This window comes from Corvus hawaiiensis, chromosome 3 (genome assembly GCF_020740725.1).
Source record: "Corvus hawaiiensis isolate bCorHaw1 chromosome 3, bCorHaw1.pri.cur, whole genome shotgun sequence".
In the NCBI taxonomy this organism is placed as follows: Eukaryota; Metazoa; Chordata; class Aves; order Passeriformes; family Corvidae; genus Corvus; species Corvus hawaiiensis.
In genome coordinates, this window is record NC_063215.1 from 117,926,634 (window position 1) to 117,941,128 (window position 14,495).

The following is a 14,495-nucleotide window of genomic DNA, read 5'->3' on the forward strand; positions in this document are numbered from 1 at the left end:
GAAAGGAAAAACATGCACTTTTGCTGTTACAGCTGCCATTTCACTTGTACCCCTCCTATCTCTTGTGTCTTAGTTGCTCTTGGGATGTTTCTGAACAATGTGAAATTCAACACTTCCACTGGCCAAACAGCAAAGGCATCACAGCTGGGTGCCCAACCCACACCAAACAGCTCTTAAACGTGCAAAGGAACAGCATATGTGAAAAATAATTTCACATTATTTCACAAATAAGGAGTATTGCAGCTTCTTCTTGCACAACTCCATTTTTTTTATGTATTTCCAAGTTTTCTCTCAGTTTCTACACACTTCCTTTGTTGTGGGCCAAGTGGAGCCTGGGCACAGCTGCAAGAGCTGCAGGAGGGCAGATGCCTTAACATAAGTGCAAGGAAATGATGGACTAAAAGTGACTGGCAGGGAGGAAGCTGCTTGTTTACAGCACTTTCTATTTTGGCTCCCCCAGTCTCTAAATTATCATCGTTTAAGACTAAAGGAACCCATTTTGTAGCAAGTTACCACCCTTTCTAAAGCCAGAGATCAGCAAAGTCAATGCTGAAAAGCTCTGAAAGAAATTCTCTGTGTACTCCTTTTTGTAAAAAAAAGTTTATCCATGCTCTCCGTCTCCTCACTTGTGCACAGCAGCACCTGCCATGCAAAAGACAGGTTATGATGTTCCCCTGGCTATTTTAACTCATTAGGGGGATAGTACTCACCTCTTTCATTGCCAGATACAACAGTGTAATCAATAGGTTTTCCTGAAGTTTCAACCACAGCAAAATCATAAATTAAATAATCCACTCCTGTGTTTTCCGAAACGGAAACGCTAATGCAGGAAATAAATGATAAATCACAATGTTAAATTTGCCAACAGTTGTTGCCCAGGCAGGCTCTGAAATTTAGCTCTTTTAAAGAGAGTTCTCTGTGGAAAATCTTGCCCCCACCTCCCAGTTGTTTGCTCAATCTGCCCAACTTTCAGAGTGCAGTGCAAACCCTGGTTTTCCAGCCAGATTTTGGGTCATCCTTGAGTAAAACCTAAGGAAAAATGTTTTATAGTGTGCAAGGGGAAAGGAACAAAGTATCTGGCTTATAAAAGCTGCAAAGTAGAGAAATAAAAGGCAATGCCTCAATTCACATTCACAGAACCCCAGCGTAGCAGAATTTCCTATATTTTGCTTAAATAAACCCCAAAACTGATGTCCTTTCTTCTGCATGGAAAAATATGAAAATTACCTTCAACTTTGCTATGTTCTGCACTACCTGGTGAACACATCCCAGTTATATAACTTGATGTGAAAGCCTCACCTGATCTCACTTTTGTTAAAGTGAGGAACGAATGGACGGTTGTCAAACACGTTCAGAGTAACCACAGCAGTGCCATTTAAAGGAGGAGAACCTTTGTCCTTTGCCATCACTGTTAAATGCATCTCTCCAGATCTAGACAGGTTTCCAGTTGTAATTATCTTCCCCTCACTCACATCCTCTATCAGGAAGAACGGGCTCACACCAGGATCCGGGAGGATGTAATATTCAATAAGGCCATTTTGCCCCTGCCATGAAAGGAACACAATCTCATGGAACTGGGAGTATGTTTGGAAGGGTAGGGTAAGCACTGAAACAAGAGATCCAAAAAACATCTAGTGAAATTATTTTGAAAATAGTGATTTTTTTTTTTCTTTTAAGAATGAAAACGTGAGGTTAGCTATGGTAGGATGGGTGCCAGTTCAAAAAAAACCCCAAACACAAAGCAGAAGAAAATACACAATGAATTGGTCATTTAGACAGTAAAAACATGGCAAAAAGATCTCTAATGAAAATAAGTTAGATGTGTAGAGGGGGACAGTCAGAGTAGTGAGGGTGGCACAGGGAGGACAAGTGCCACTCTGCACAGCTGAAGGAGGAGTTTCATGGGAGTCTCAATGCAGACCTCCCACAGTTCAGCAATTTTCAAAGGCAATTTCACTTTTTATACAAGATCATTGAAAAGGCTGATTTAAAAAGGGCTGTTAGATGATTTGCAGCAATGTACCACAGCTGCAGCTATTCTAACCAAAATTATGCGTGAAGAAACAGGAAGGCACCTGCTACACCTATTTTGTTGTCACTTTGAGATGTTTCATCTTGTAAATGATGTAATTACTAGTGATGTTGCCATGGCGATGTGGTTGACTACTGGATATCCCTGCCAGTGCCTGGATACTATTTGATGGGTGTAGTACAGATATATCAAGCAAAATTACATTTAAAGATGGGAATGGAGAGAATTAGCTGGGGTGCCACACTTCAGAGGAGTTTGGCAAGCAGACATTTCCTTGCTCGAGCAGCTGATGTTCAGTTTTTACAGATTCTTCTACCTCAAAAGTTCTAATAACTTCAGAGACACTAAATTGCTTCAGTCCTTGTATACTTCTGAAGAACTGGTGCAGCTCTGCGTAGTAAAGGGAAAAATTAAAGGAAACACAGCTGAGGAAACATGCCCAAAGCCAGGGAGTATGTCATTGTCAAGGCAGAGCCAGCAAAACTCCTAATTTCCAATTCCCAGAGCTGGATTCACTTTCTGCTGCGTTTGGTGCTTCGTGCCTAGAGAGTGGAGCAGGATGTGTTTGTGCTGCAGCGCAGAGCAGTGTCAGGTCCAACAGGAGGCGTTACCTGGTCGCGGTCGGTGGCGCTCACGGTGATGACAGGAGCACCCACAGGATTCACCATGTTTATGGAAGCGGAATAGGAGCTCTGGGAGAACACTGGGGCGTTATCGTTCTCATCGATCACTGCAACACTGACATGGGTAGTTGTCTAGAAAACAAAATGGTGGCATGCATTTTAGAGTATTTGGAATCTCTTATTTAGCATTGTTTTTTCCTTGCACATACAACAAAGTATAAATCAATCTTTGAAAACGCTGCAGTGAAATGCTGTTTGGGTTTAATTTTGTGAACTCAACATCAGAGATCACTACAGGATTTTAACAGGAGAAGCAGGAATTCAGTGTTGCAGTAGGATCCTACTTCTTGAAAGGTGTCTGAATGAGTAAGAACAGGATGTTTAGGAGACCAACATGTCCTGCATGCAGTTCAGGATGCCCCACCTGTTCTGGTTCTGTTAAATAAGTGTCTAATATCTTTTCAAATAAAAGAGATACAGCAGAACTAGAACAATCTGCTGAAAATTATTCTTCTCCCATGAAAAAATTATCACATCACTTACAGTTGTAACAGCAGCAGGCAAACTCCTGTTCCCCAGCACAGGTCAGTCAGCAAACAATTCAGGGTCAAAGCCTACCATGCATAATTTTGAAGTATTTCACATAATGAAAGTATACTGCTACTCAGTGTGGCTAAAGGCTGTAAAAGTCTGACTCTAAACATGATGAGGTGACTCATTTATTCCACACAGTAAATGTCTGGGATAGATCTCCTTCCCAATAGTTCAAAATCCACTCTGAAGGGTCGCTGTTCATTACAGTAATGGTCTCTTACCTTGTGGAAAGGGGCAGATTTATTGTTGACTGCAGTCACTGTAAGGTTGTGTTTATTCATGGTTTCATAGTCTGGAGAGTTCCTTATCTTAATGATGCCCTGTATTTCATCTATTTCAAATATATTTTCTCCATCACCTGAGATAGGTTTAAACAAACATCATCCATTAATACATCTTAGAAGCACATAATTAACTACACTCTTAAATTATATGTTTACTTGTGTCCTAAACTCATTAAAACAATTTTTAAAAGTATCAGATAGATAATGCAGAAATATTTTGAGTGGATGGGCATTTGAAACATGAGCCAAGAGAATGGGTTAATGAATTTTACAGGGACATCTATCACCCTGGTGATGGATAGTTGGTGTTCTGGGGTCAGTCTGTTGAACAAGTTTCTCCAGGTCTGTGCAACTTTTTGAGGCACTTGTGCAGTGTTCTGACCTTCTGGAGGCTCACTCTCATGTTTGCTGGTTGCAGTAGTTATGAACACAGTGCTCCTGCCAAGACCTCTCAGAGGAGTTGTGTGAATTTATTTTGTCTCTAACAGAGGCAGACTGAGTGACCCAGAGATGTAAAGAGAAATCGATGTGGCTGCCAACAGACATGGCAGTGACTTCTGCTGGTTTTGCTCTAAGTTTGTATGCATATTGGAAATAAAGGACTAAAACCATATAAACTGTATTCACATTGCTTTTGATGGTCCTTACAACTAAACCAACTATTTCAGCTCCCTGCAGGCTTTGGTCCAAAGTAGTCTAAATTTCCATCTCTGTTGTGTTCTACAAGGCAGGGATGAATTAGGCCCTTATTCCTCATTCAGAAAATTGTCTCTTTTCATCAAAATTTCTCCTGTTGATTGCAGCTATGGCAGTCAAGTAGCTAAAGATTTTTTATAAAGCTGATTTTTAACAGGATTAAGAATACAATTAAAAGCACAAACATCTGTAGTCTCTGCAAAGTTCCTACTCAGTTGGTTTGAAAATTGTATGAGCATAAGTTAGTAACATTCCAAACCCGGTAAAAGTGAAACCTTCTTGGCTTTCATGGAAAGAGGTTAGGAAATAACATGGGTCATGTTATTTATCCTCGCAGTTGTATAGACAACAAAGTGCCAGTGCAGTGACAGAATTCCTTGTTACCTGTGAGGTTATATAGAACAAAGGCATTGTCTCCTGTGTCTCTGTCTGATGCTGTGATTTTTCCAACTATGAATCCCACAGGCACGTTTTCATTGACTCTGAAGTCAGGCACTGGATCAAACACAGGTGGCCAGTCATTAACATCAGTGATCTTTATCACAACTGTGCAGTAACCCCTCTTCTTCTCAAGGATTCCATCATCTTCAGCATAGACCACAACCTGTAAGTTACACAGTTATTGGTAATGAGAAATCATACAAAGAGGTTCCTGCATAAGGATTAACAGTATCTTGGTGAATTTTGAACTTTGAAATATTCTTAGAAATGTGAAGTCCAGTTCTCAAAATAACGATTAAAAACTTAAGGAGTATTTGGGTCAATTTAAAAAGTCTTTCTATGTAGAACCAACAAATTCACCAGTATTTTTGCTTGAAGCAAAATAAGATCATAAAAAATATCAGCAGTGGCAACAACAAAAAGATTAACTGAGAATCATCTCTGCAAGCTCTCGGTCCAGCACAGATTCAAGCAGCAGACAGTACTGAATACACGAGCTGGCATTGTGAAATTAGTTATTCACGTGTTGAAGTGCTTGCAGGGCAGGTGAACAATGAGCTGTGCTTGAATTTCATCATAGTCAAAAGGCAGTGGCTTGTTTTAATAATGGCTCACACCTTGAGATGCTCCTATTCTAAACCAGTGCAGAAAATGTTCAAGCATTATCCAGCTAAACAAAAGCACAAGTGTCACCTGTTTTCCAAGAGAAAGATAAAGAGTTGTGAATAAAGAAGATTTAAGGAATCTAAAGCAAACCTGATACTCTGTAGGTTCCTCTTCATAATCAAAGGGGGCAGTGGAATAAAGGATTCCAGTTGTTTCATTTATCCAGAATTTTAGTCCATGTCCATTGAGAATGCCATATGTTAGGAAACCATTTCTACCTGTGTCATTGTCCTGAGCTTTCAGCTGCACAATCTGAGTAGCAGGTAAATTCTGTGGAGGAAGTAAAAAATGAGGCTCTCAGAGACTGTTTTGCTGCAATTGCTTGAATTATGTGAAAGGGGGCAAAGTTACAGATATTGCATCCACTTACAGTAGTATAGACTCTTCAAAATCAAAATTACAAAACTTGTTCAGCACAGTAAGAGAGTCTCTTGCTTTCTCTAATTTACAGAAAATAACTGTTTTCCTCCCCCCATGTCTCTACCCACAGCTGCAATTTTCAGGAAGAAAAATGATTTCAAACAGCCCAAATGTTAACCTCAAGCATCTGACTTGCTGTTATTTCTGTTTAACAGCCTCTTCTCCTATGAAACTCAGTGGGTGTTCTCAACTCCAAAATCACGTTTCTTTCTGAACACTATTTGGCTGATAATTATCAAAACAATCTAATTCTTCCTTTCTAACAGTGTTATTTGCACCAGGATTGACAGAAGATATCAGTGTTTCACTTGCAGGGCCATTTGAGACCTGATCTCAAGTTATTTGATCCAACAGGGCATCCAGCAATTCCCACTGTGTAAATATTTCACATGGAAATCAATTTTTTAAGGTTGGGAAATGTGATTCTAGTTCTCCTCCATTAAACTAACTGGGAATATTAAAATTAGGTGTAATAAGTGAACCTATTTTTAACTCGGTGGTAGAAATGGACTAGATTTTAAGTCAGTTGTGGCTGCTATTGAGAACGTGTGTGCATCAGCTGGGGATCTCAAAGGCAAGGGATGTGCTCTATAAAATGCTAACATGATCAATGTGCTGCTTTTTTTAAAAAAGCAACCAGCAGATTAAAGTGTTGCTTGAAAATTGAAGAGTGAAATGTTGAGCAAGATGCTTTTGCATATTTAAATGCTGTGGCTTCTTCTGTAGAGAACCACAACGTCTGAAAATCTGACTGAAATCTGGCTTGTTCTCTGCTGCTGATCACTTGTGGCAGCAAAATCACAACAGATTGGATGTGAGCAAGAGGAGAAGTATGGCTAAATTAGAGACTTTCCCCTGCTACTTCTCTGCATGAAGCTCCCTTAAAAAAGGCTGAGTGAGAGCCTGTGAGGTGCCCAGCACATCCAATAGATTTTGAATGCACCTGAATATTCTCTATGTAAAAATATTCAAAATGGAGTGGTAGTTCTTCCTTCATGGAGCCCCTTATTAGAAAGATTCACTTTCCCTTCAATTGGTCCACATTTCTAGATCATTCTTGTGTATTGGGATTTTCAGCTTGAAATAAACCTCACAACATCATGTGGTAGAACAGAACAGCAAGTCTGCCCGTTTCCAGAAGGTTTACTTGTATACTCAACAAAAGATTATTTTTATTATTATTATTTTGAAGACTTATTTTTGTGATTCAGTTTGGATGACATTTTCTTACCTCTGCCAATCTCTCTTCTAGTAGAGAAGATGGGAAAACTGGAGGGAAATTGTTTTCATCGATAACTTCCACTTTCACTTCAACTTCATTAAATATAGTAGCATTAGATGAGTCTGTTGCTCGTACCTTGAAATTTACTGGAAAATCTTCCACTTCTAGATTCTTACTTGTTTTTATGATACCACTGGATGAATGGATAATGAAATATCCTGTTTTTAAAAAAAAAAAATCAACCAGAAATTATTCTGGTTATGACTTTATCAGCTGAAACTGAAGATATGAATCCTCCAATGAAAAATATACATTATTTGCATGAATACTGTATGTTACAGTTTTCTTCAAAGAACAAAATGAAATTCAACATTTTTACAAGATTGTCAAGAACATCAGATATATCCAGGTCTGTAATTACCAAAAAGAAACAATTCAGAAGGACAGATGGGAACCAAAGGGGAGAAAATTCAGTCCACCACTCTCCAGTCAGGTCTTCACCTTCCTCTGAAACAGTGAGAGATTATTTGCCCCTGTTTCAGTTAGAAATTTTTATATTTCCTAAGAAGTCCTGTTCTTAACGAAGATGAGGAATTTTGCAACTAACTTCAAGATCACAACTTCATATAGAACACTTTACAAAATTGAAATACAGATTGGCTGTTTGATGATAGATTAAAATCAGCTCTATATTTAGTAAAAAAAGACATGTGACAAAGCAGTGACGCACTTGACCACAGGTAAACTTACTCTAGGCGCTCACATTTGTTAAGAAAACATTGCTGAGTTCGTTTTTCTACTAGAAGTTTTTGTGCTATTAGTTATTTTTTCTCCAGCCAGAGTAACTTTATTCCTGACCAGGTACCACCTGATCTGCCTGCAGCAGACACAGTGCACAGCTGGTGAAGCCAGCCCTGGATCACGTGGCTGGTGCTGCTGTGACAGGAATTCAATCATGTGCAGCTGATGCAGATCAAAGTGGTACATTGGGTTCATTCACATCCAGCATTAATGGCTGTGGAACTGAGATGAGAGCAAAAGGAGAGAGAAGAAACAATCCCAAAGCCCAGTGCTGTGCTCGTTGTTTCACACCCCCTCTTCCCGTTATTCCACATCAAGGGCTCACCCTTCTCATCTCCAGAGGCAATGCTGTAGTTCACAGGGAGCTTGTACAAGGCACTGATCTCTACAACAAATGTATCTGGGGGTGTCTTCTCTGACAGAGGGGCAGGGTGATAGGCTTCTTCCACGAATACTGGGAAGGAGACATCCATGGGAGCTATCATGACTGACACCTGCAGAGAAAAGGACATGGCCATGGGGGTTATGTTTTCAGCTTTAGCAAAAACTTTCCTACTGAGGTGTGAGACAGCACAAGTCCAGGTCTCGGCCAGTGAGGAAAAGCCTGGGATTGCTGAGTGCCGACTTTCACACTGCCCTGAAGACAGCAAATCTTGGTGGAAAAGGCCAGCAGCCTTATCAGTTTAGGTTCACCTGGGTGCTCTGCTAAATGCAGAGGGGGATTCCAGTTCCTCACCTACAGCACATTTCAAAGGACTTGTTTAACTAAGCAGCTCTCAGAGAGATGCTCTCAGACAGATGCATTCAGCTCCAGTCTTCCACTGGAGAGGGTATAATCAGAGCAGGAGCTTTCACGTACAGTATTTTAGAACTATTATAACTGATTTTTAGATTTAAAAAAAGGTGATAGGTTGTAAATAAATAGTGCCTACTGCTTCACAAAAGTAAAGATAGTTTATTTCTAACTGTTGCCAGACAGCTGCTGTCCAGTCCTCTGAAGAATGATGGCTTGTAAGTCTACATTTTAAGGTTGTTGAAGGTAATTTTCTATGTCTTTATCCATATAGATTTCTAGTTCTTTTTTTAGTTCTGCTGTGATATTTAGTGGCAAAAGATCACCAGCAAGTTAGAAGCACTGTGTAAAAATAATTTTTTTAATCATATTTACATTTGTCACTTTTCAATTTAGAAATGTTTTTTATCTTACATTATAGGAAAATTAACAGGAACACTTTATTTGTCATCTCCTGTTTATTTATCACATACTTCCATTACATCCTTTCTGGCTGCCTCACTCTTTGACCTTGCACAGAAGTCTCCCCTGCTCTAATCCTCCTCCCTCACAGCCTGAAGCTTCTGTCTGTCTTTTCTGAAATGGAATGATCATAACCATTTTGGGTGGTGTGCCAGCAATTGCTAGGGCAGCATAACTTGGTAACTGTTACCTTGTAGCCTGAAGCAGAAATGAATCCCTGACATTCTGATTCCTGGTTTGCATAGTTTTGCCTCATTAACACCCCTTTCCTGGTGCAGTTATGCTCAGTTTAGAATAAAACAATCTGGGGAATCAGCTGTGCAGCAAACAGTGCACGGTATAAATTTTAGTACCTTTACAGAGGTTGAAAGAGGCGGCAGACCCGAATCCGTAGCGGTGACGTTCAAGGAGTAATACAGGGGAACAGTTTGTTTGGATAAATCTCTTGTTAACCTGAGTTCTCCTGTGGCACTGGAAAGACTGAAGAGGCCTTCTGAGTTTCCACCTGAAAGTAGAAAAAGAAGTGGTGGACATGTTCCCTGGAACCAGCAGAGACAAGTGACCGAAGTGTGTGCCCAGGACAAAAGAGAGACAGGTTGAAATCCTAATTTGAACATGTGATTTGGAGCAAGACACCCCCTCTAGTCCAACCTCTTGGCTCAAAACATGGCCAGGAGTGAATTCAGCACAGGTTGTTCAAGGTTTTGATCCATCAGGTGAGAACCTCCAAGGACAGCCTCTCTGAGCAGCCTGTTCAGTAATTACTGATCCTCACAGAGGATTTTTTACCCCTTCTATCCAGTCAGAGCCTACCAGTTCATTTTATGACCATTCTCTCTCATTCTGGTGTCACACAGCTTGGTTTAGCATATCAAGTATCCCAGTAATAAACAGCCCTAAGACCTTTTTCTAACATACCTGAAATACTGTAGAGAATGCCTTCATCATAACCCTTGCCTTCATCTCTTGCATTGATATCTACTACCAGTGTGCCAGCTGTAGAATTGTCTAGAAGGATCTTGTAATATGAGGACTGGTCAAACATGGGTCCTTCTTCATTGACATCTTCCACAGTAACTGAGAAAGAATCGTCACATTTGGTGAGTTTTACCTAAAAAGGTTATAAGTTGTTTTTGGTTTTTTTTTTCAGCTAATATAAACCAACACAGCTCCTCTGAATGAGAATATATCCAGTCATCCTGATCAAAAGTAGGGCTGGCCAAAAGCTAGGATACCAATTACACAGAAATCTTTATGTCTTTTTTCCCTAACAGAACAAATTTATTTCGTGTTTTTAAGGAAAAAAAGCCAGCAAATCAAGCACTGTTATTTTCACAACACTAAAAATCACTGTCAACACTGTTTATCACCCTAGAAACTGCCCTTCTGTATAAAAGCAGAAAAACCCCATAATTATGTTTTTGGAAACCTTTTCAATCAAAATGTCAGTAGGTTCTCAGAAAATAGAAAAAAAATGTGAATATATTGAGGGAAATAACGTCAGTTTGTGTGAAAAATCTTCATTTTTGACATGACAAACTTTTTTTTAGAAAAATTTCGTCTGGCTATAGTGGAAAGATCACATCATCATTTCTGATAATTTATTCTAGCAGACTGCATTAGTATTGGTTTATGCCTCATAATTGCACATACTGAAATATTCCCTAAGGTTAATGAAAGTTCATTTCCTGTGATGAAGTAGAGCTACCTGTAATGTTTGCTGTGTCCTGGAGAAGTGGCTGTCCAGGATTGAAAGCTTTCAGAATAAACATATACTGGGAATGACTTTCATAGTCCAGAGGCTGAAGGGTTGCAATATCTCCAGAAAGTTCTCCAACACGAAATGAAGTCGTCTCTCCAGTTAGGGTGTAATGAATGATGGCATTGTACCCTATATCTTCATCTGTGGCTACTGCACTCAAAATCTAAAATGAAAGGGAAAAAAGTCAGAAACAAAAAAGTTTAGAACAGAACAAAGAGTGGCAAAACCTGCACACAAGACTGGTATTGACCCATAAGGTGTTTACTGACTGAATTACGTATTAATTGATTAATTGCACTGCTGGAATTCTGGCACAGCTTGTGGCAGGGCAGTTACGGATTGTCAGGTGATACCTCTTCCCTTGATTCCTGTAAACCATTAGGTCACATCTGCAAGGCAGATATGGAGCCAGAAATGGATACACTGGGAGGTTGCCCAGGGAAGTTGTGATGCCCTGTTCCTGGAAGTATTCAAAGGCCAGGCTGGATGGAGCTCTGAGCAACCTGGTCTAGAGAAAGGTGTCCTTGTCCATGGCTGGAGGGTTGGGAACAAGATGATCTTTAAGGTCCCTTCCAATCCAAACCATTCCATGATTCTAGTACAGAAAAGTTTAAGAGGGATGCTGGATATATGCACAACACCTACAGCACTGAACATCTTTAAAATACGTTGCCCATAGATCTTGTGGAAACTCCATCTGTGCAGTGTGGCATCGCTGCTGGGGACAGGAGGGAAAGGGGGAGCAGCTCTCACTCTTTGTGAGAGCTTTAGGAAGAATCAGTGGGACAGGTACTCCACTGTCATACAAAGCAAATGTGCTGTGTGATTTTACAGGCCCCACAAAGTACAAAGCAACCTTCACCAGTGCACAGCCATGACAGATCACTGCCCCTTCCAAGTGCCCAGAGAGAGAACAAGTGCACAGCAGGCTGTTTACTCTTAGTGCCACACACCACGTGCGGAGGCTCGTTCTCCCTCACGGTCACGGAGTAGGATTTCTGGGGGAACACCGGTGGGTTGTCATTCACATCTTCCACAGCGATGCTCAGAACTAAGCTTGCAGATTGTGGTGGTTTGCCAGAATCAGTGGCCTGTGAAGGAACAACTTGTCATTAAAAACAGCACTGCTTTCACACAAGCTTACTTTGCCAGTTCAATTTTGCTCCAAAAACTGTGAACTTTTGCCTCTGAAGTCTTTCTGCTGGACCAGTTATCCCCCAGTGACACTTCTCTAGCCCTGTACTTGATTAGTTGCCACATCTTCCTGCAGCTGGTATCCTCACCCCATCACATGCTCTGCCTCATTTCATTAACAATTAATCAAAAGCTCGAGCCTGGATGCAGATCAAACATGTCACGTGATCAGATGTGGCACTAATCAACACAAAACTGCTATGTACAGATGTCTGTGCTGTGGCAGTTAAAAGAATGAGGAAATCCCTTGCATTTTGAGGGTTTAAAGTGCCTACAAAGCAAGTTGTGAAGAGCATCCAGTATGTGGCAAATTCACAGTCAGTTTTACACTGCACAAACATCTGCCATAGAAAATTCTAATCTGTAGGTACATACACAGATTTTCAATTTGTCTTGAAAAGTGTCCACTTTTATTAACTTGAAATTTTTCAGAAGACACTGCTCTATTTTTAGTATATTTCCCCTATATCTTCTGCAGGTTCTTTGAGCTGTAAAAATGTCCTTCAAATATATTTGTACTTGATGGCCAGTGCTGGAACACTTCTTTGTATGCACAATAATTGATCTGATTAGTAGCAGTAAAAATCAATAAAATCAGCTGGAATAAATAGATACCCTCATGGATATTGAATGAAAGTTTATGCTTTTTCTTTCTTTTTTTTTTTTTTTTTTTTACTTGAAAAATCTAATTTCAGGTACTTTTTAAAAAGATCTAAGGAGATATATTTTGGAAAATGAAAAACACAGGGGAAAGGGACAAATAACATGGATTGGCAAGGCAGCTGTATGGTCTAAAATGGACCCAGGAATGCTTTGCAGATGTCACAGTCAGCTGCTGTGTGACTGTGACCTTTAAAATTTAGGGTTCATAAGTCATTTATTCACTAATATCAATTTACAGAGCAGAAAACAGAGCTCTGCATACAAAACATAAGGAACACTCAAAATTCATTCATGAATTCTAATGGAATTCTCTAAGATTAAGTGGCTTTCTTGTGATGATTCAGTATTTTCTCTTTTTTTAATGTTGAGAATTCCGTGAATTTGCATCAAATTTGCCAACTTACCATTATTTTCAATTCATAACTGGCCATCACTTCTCTGTCTAAGGATTTTTTTGTCACCAGCTTGCCAGTAGAACTGTTAATATGGAACGTTCCAGCAAAATCATCTTGCAGAGAGTAGCTTACAAGTGCATTATCTCCTATATCCAGATCAGTAGCAGAAAATGTGCCCAAGTCTAGATCAGGTGTATTCTCAGGAGCTGATAAATTAGTTTGGATCCATGGTGAGAAGACTGGAGGGTTGTCATTGACGTCTTCAACTCTCACAGTTACCTATATTCAAAAAAAAAAAAAAAAAAGGAAACAAAAGGGAAAAGAGACACAAGTTTGAGCTGTAGAAATAGTGTCCAAAGGAGAATTTTGATTCATTTTAGTCCAGGGAAGCCCATAGAGAAAAAAAAAAAAACCCAAAAACCAAGGAACAAAACCCAAAGGGATACATAACAACTTCAGCATTTTTCAGCATCTGAGCATTTTCACAGCCTCTGCAATTTGAATGTTTTTTTGTTCTCAGCTGCAAGATAACATATATGTGAGATAGCACACTCTAACTGGAAGAGATGAGCAGAACTAATAACCTGGGGCTTTTTGGCTCATCTACCTCATGCATTTGACAGAACTATGCACAGAACCAGTTTTGGTGTTAATAAGTTTCTCTGGCTATGGACTGTTCACAAGGAACTCTCAGGCAGTGACACAATCTGTGAAGTTGACAATATCCCCAGATGGTAATATCTCCTCAGGATATAAGAAATGGGAAATGAAATAGAAGGCTCTCAAAGCTTCACATTTGCATGACAGCAGACACTTTTGATTGGTAATATTTTAAAAAGATATTTCATATTCCTTGATAAAAACTATTTTGAAATACATCTACCATACCAAAGCAACAGCTGTATTGGGTGGCACCAGAGAATCCACAGCTTCCACAAGGATGCTGTACAGGTCTCCTTCCTCCCGATCCAGCCTGGCAAGAGCCACGATGTCTCCTTGGTCACTGATGGAGAACTTGTCCCAGTGGGATTTCAGGGAGTACCCAACTTGCACAGCTATGCTTCCAGTCAGAGCTTTCACAGAGCCCACTGCAGTCCCTGAGGGTTTGTTTTCCTCAATGCTGAACTCGTAGCTGGAGCTCTCAAAAATCAGTCCAAAGCTGGTGTCATTTACCAGCAAGTAGAGAGTAACAGAGACTGAAGAAAGAAATTAAAATAGTGAAGTCACTGCTAAAATCATCATGATCTATGCTCTGTTTCCTTAAGCTCTTGAGGAACCAGTAGAAAATGATAGAAAATACCACACAGGAAAGAGGAATGATAAGAAAAAAGGACTCAATAGAAATAAAGATTAATATGTAACACAAAATGTGATGCTTTTTATACCTAATTGGTTTTCCAGAATAACCTCACTTCCCTGATGACAGAAGTGTTGCTTCAATGTGACA

General features: G+C 39.9%; 1 protein-coding gene across 1 annotated transcript in view; it reads right to left on the reverse strand.

Moving 5' to 3' along the window:
• LOC125322946 (cadherin-23-like) overlaps nucleotides 1–14,495 on the reverse strand; it is a 41,634-nt gene that overhangs the window by 5,470 nt on the left and 21,669 nt on the right. The window contains exons 22-35 of the mRNA XM_048297376.1: nucleotides 13,937–14,244; nucleotides 13,058–13,327; nucleotides 11,750–11,887; nucleotides 10,743–10,959; nucleotides 9,953–10,111; nucleotides 9,388–9,539; nucleotides 8,105–8,273; nucleotides 6,988–7,196; nucleotides 5,427–5,606; nucleotides 4,614–4,833; nucleotides 3,471–3,607; nucleotides 2,644–2,787; nucleotides 1,300–1,544; nucleotides 711–820 (exon numbers count right to left, since the gene is read on the reverse strand). Of these exons, the coding sequence (XP_048153333.1) occupies nucleotides 711–820; nucleotides 1,300–1,544; nucleotides 2,644–2,787; nucleotides 3,471–3,607; nucleotides 4,614–4,833; nucleotides 5,427–5,606; nucleotides 6,988–7,196; nucleotides 8,105–8,273; nucleotides 9,388–9,539; nucleotides 9,953–10,111; nucleotides 10,743–10,959; nucleotides 11,750–11,887; nucleotides 13,058–13,327; nucleotides 13,937–14,244 (2,658 nt within the window). The remainder of the gene's footprint in view (nucleotides 1–710; nucleotides 821–1,299; nucleotides 1,545–2,643; nucleotides 2,788–3,470; nucleotides 3,608–4,613; nucleotides 4,834–5,426; nucleotides 5,607–6,987; nucleotides 7,197–8,104; nucleotides 8,274–9,387; nucleotides 9,540–9,952; nucleotides 10,112–10,742; nucleotides 10,960–11,749; nucleotides 11,888–13,057; nucleotides 13,328–13,936; nucleotides 14,245–14,495) is intronic.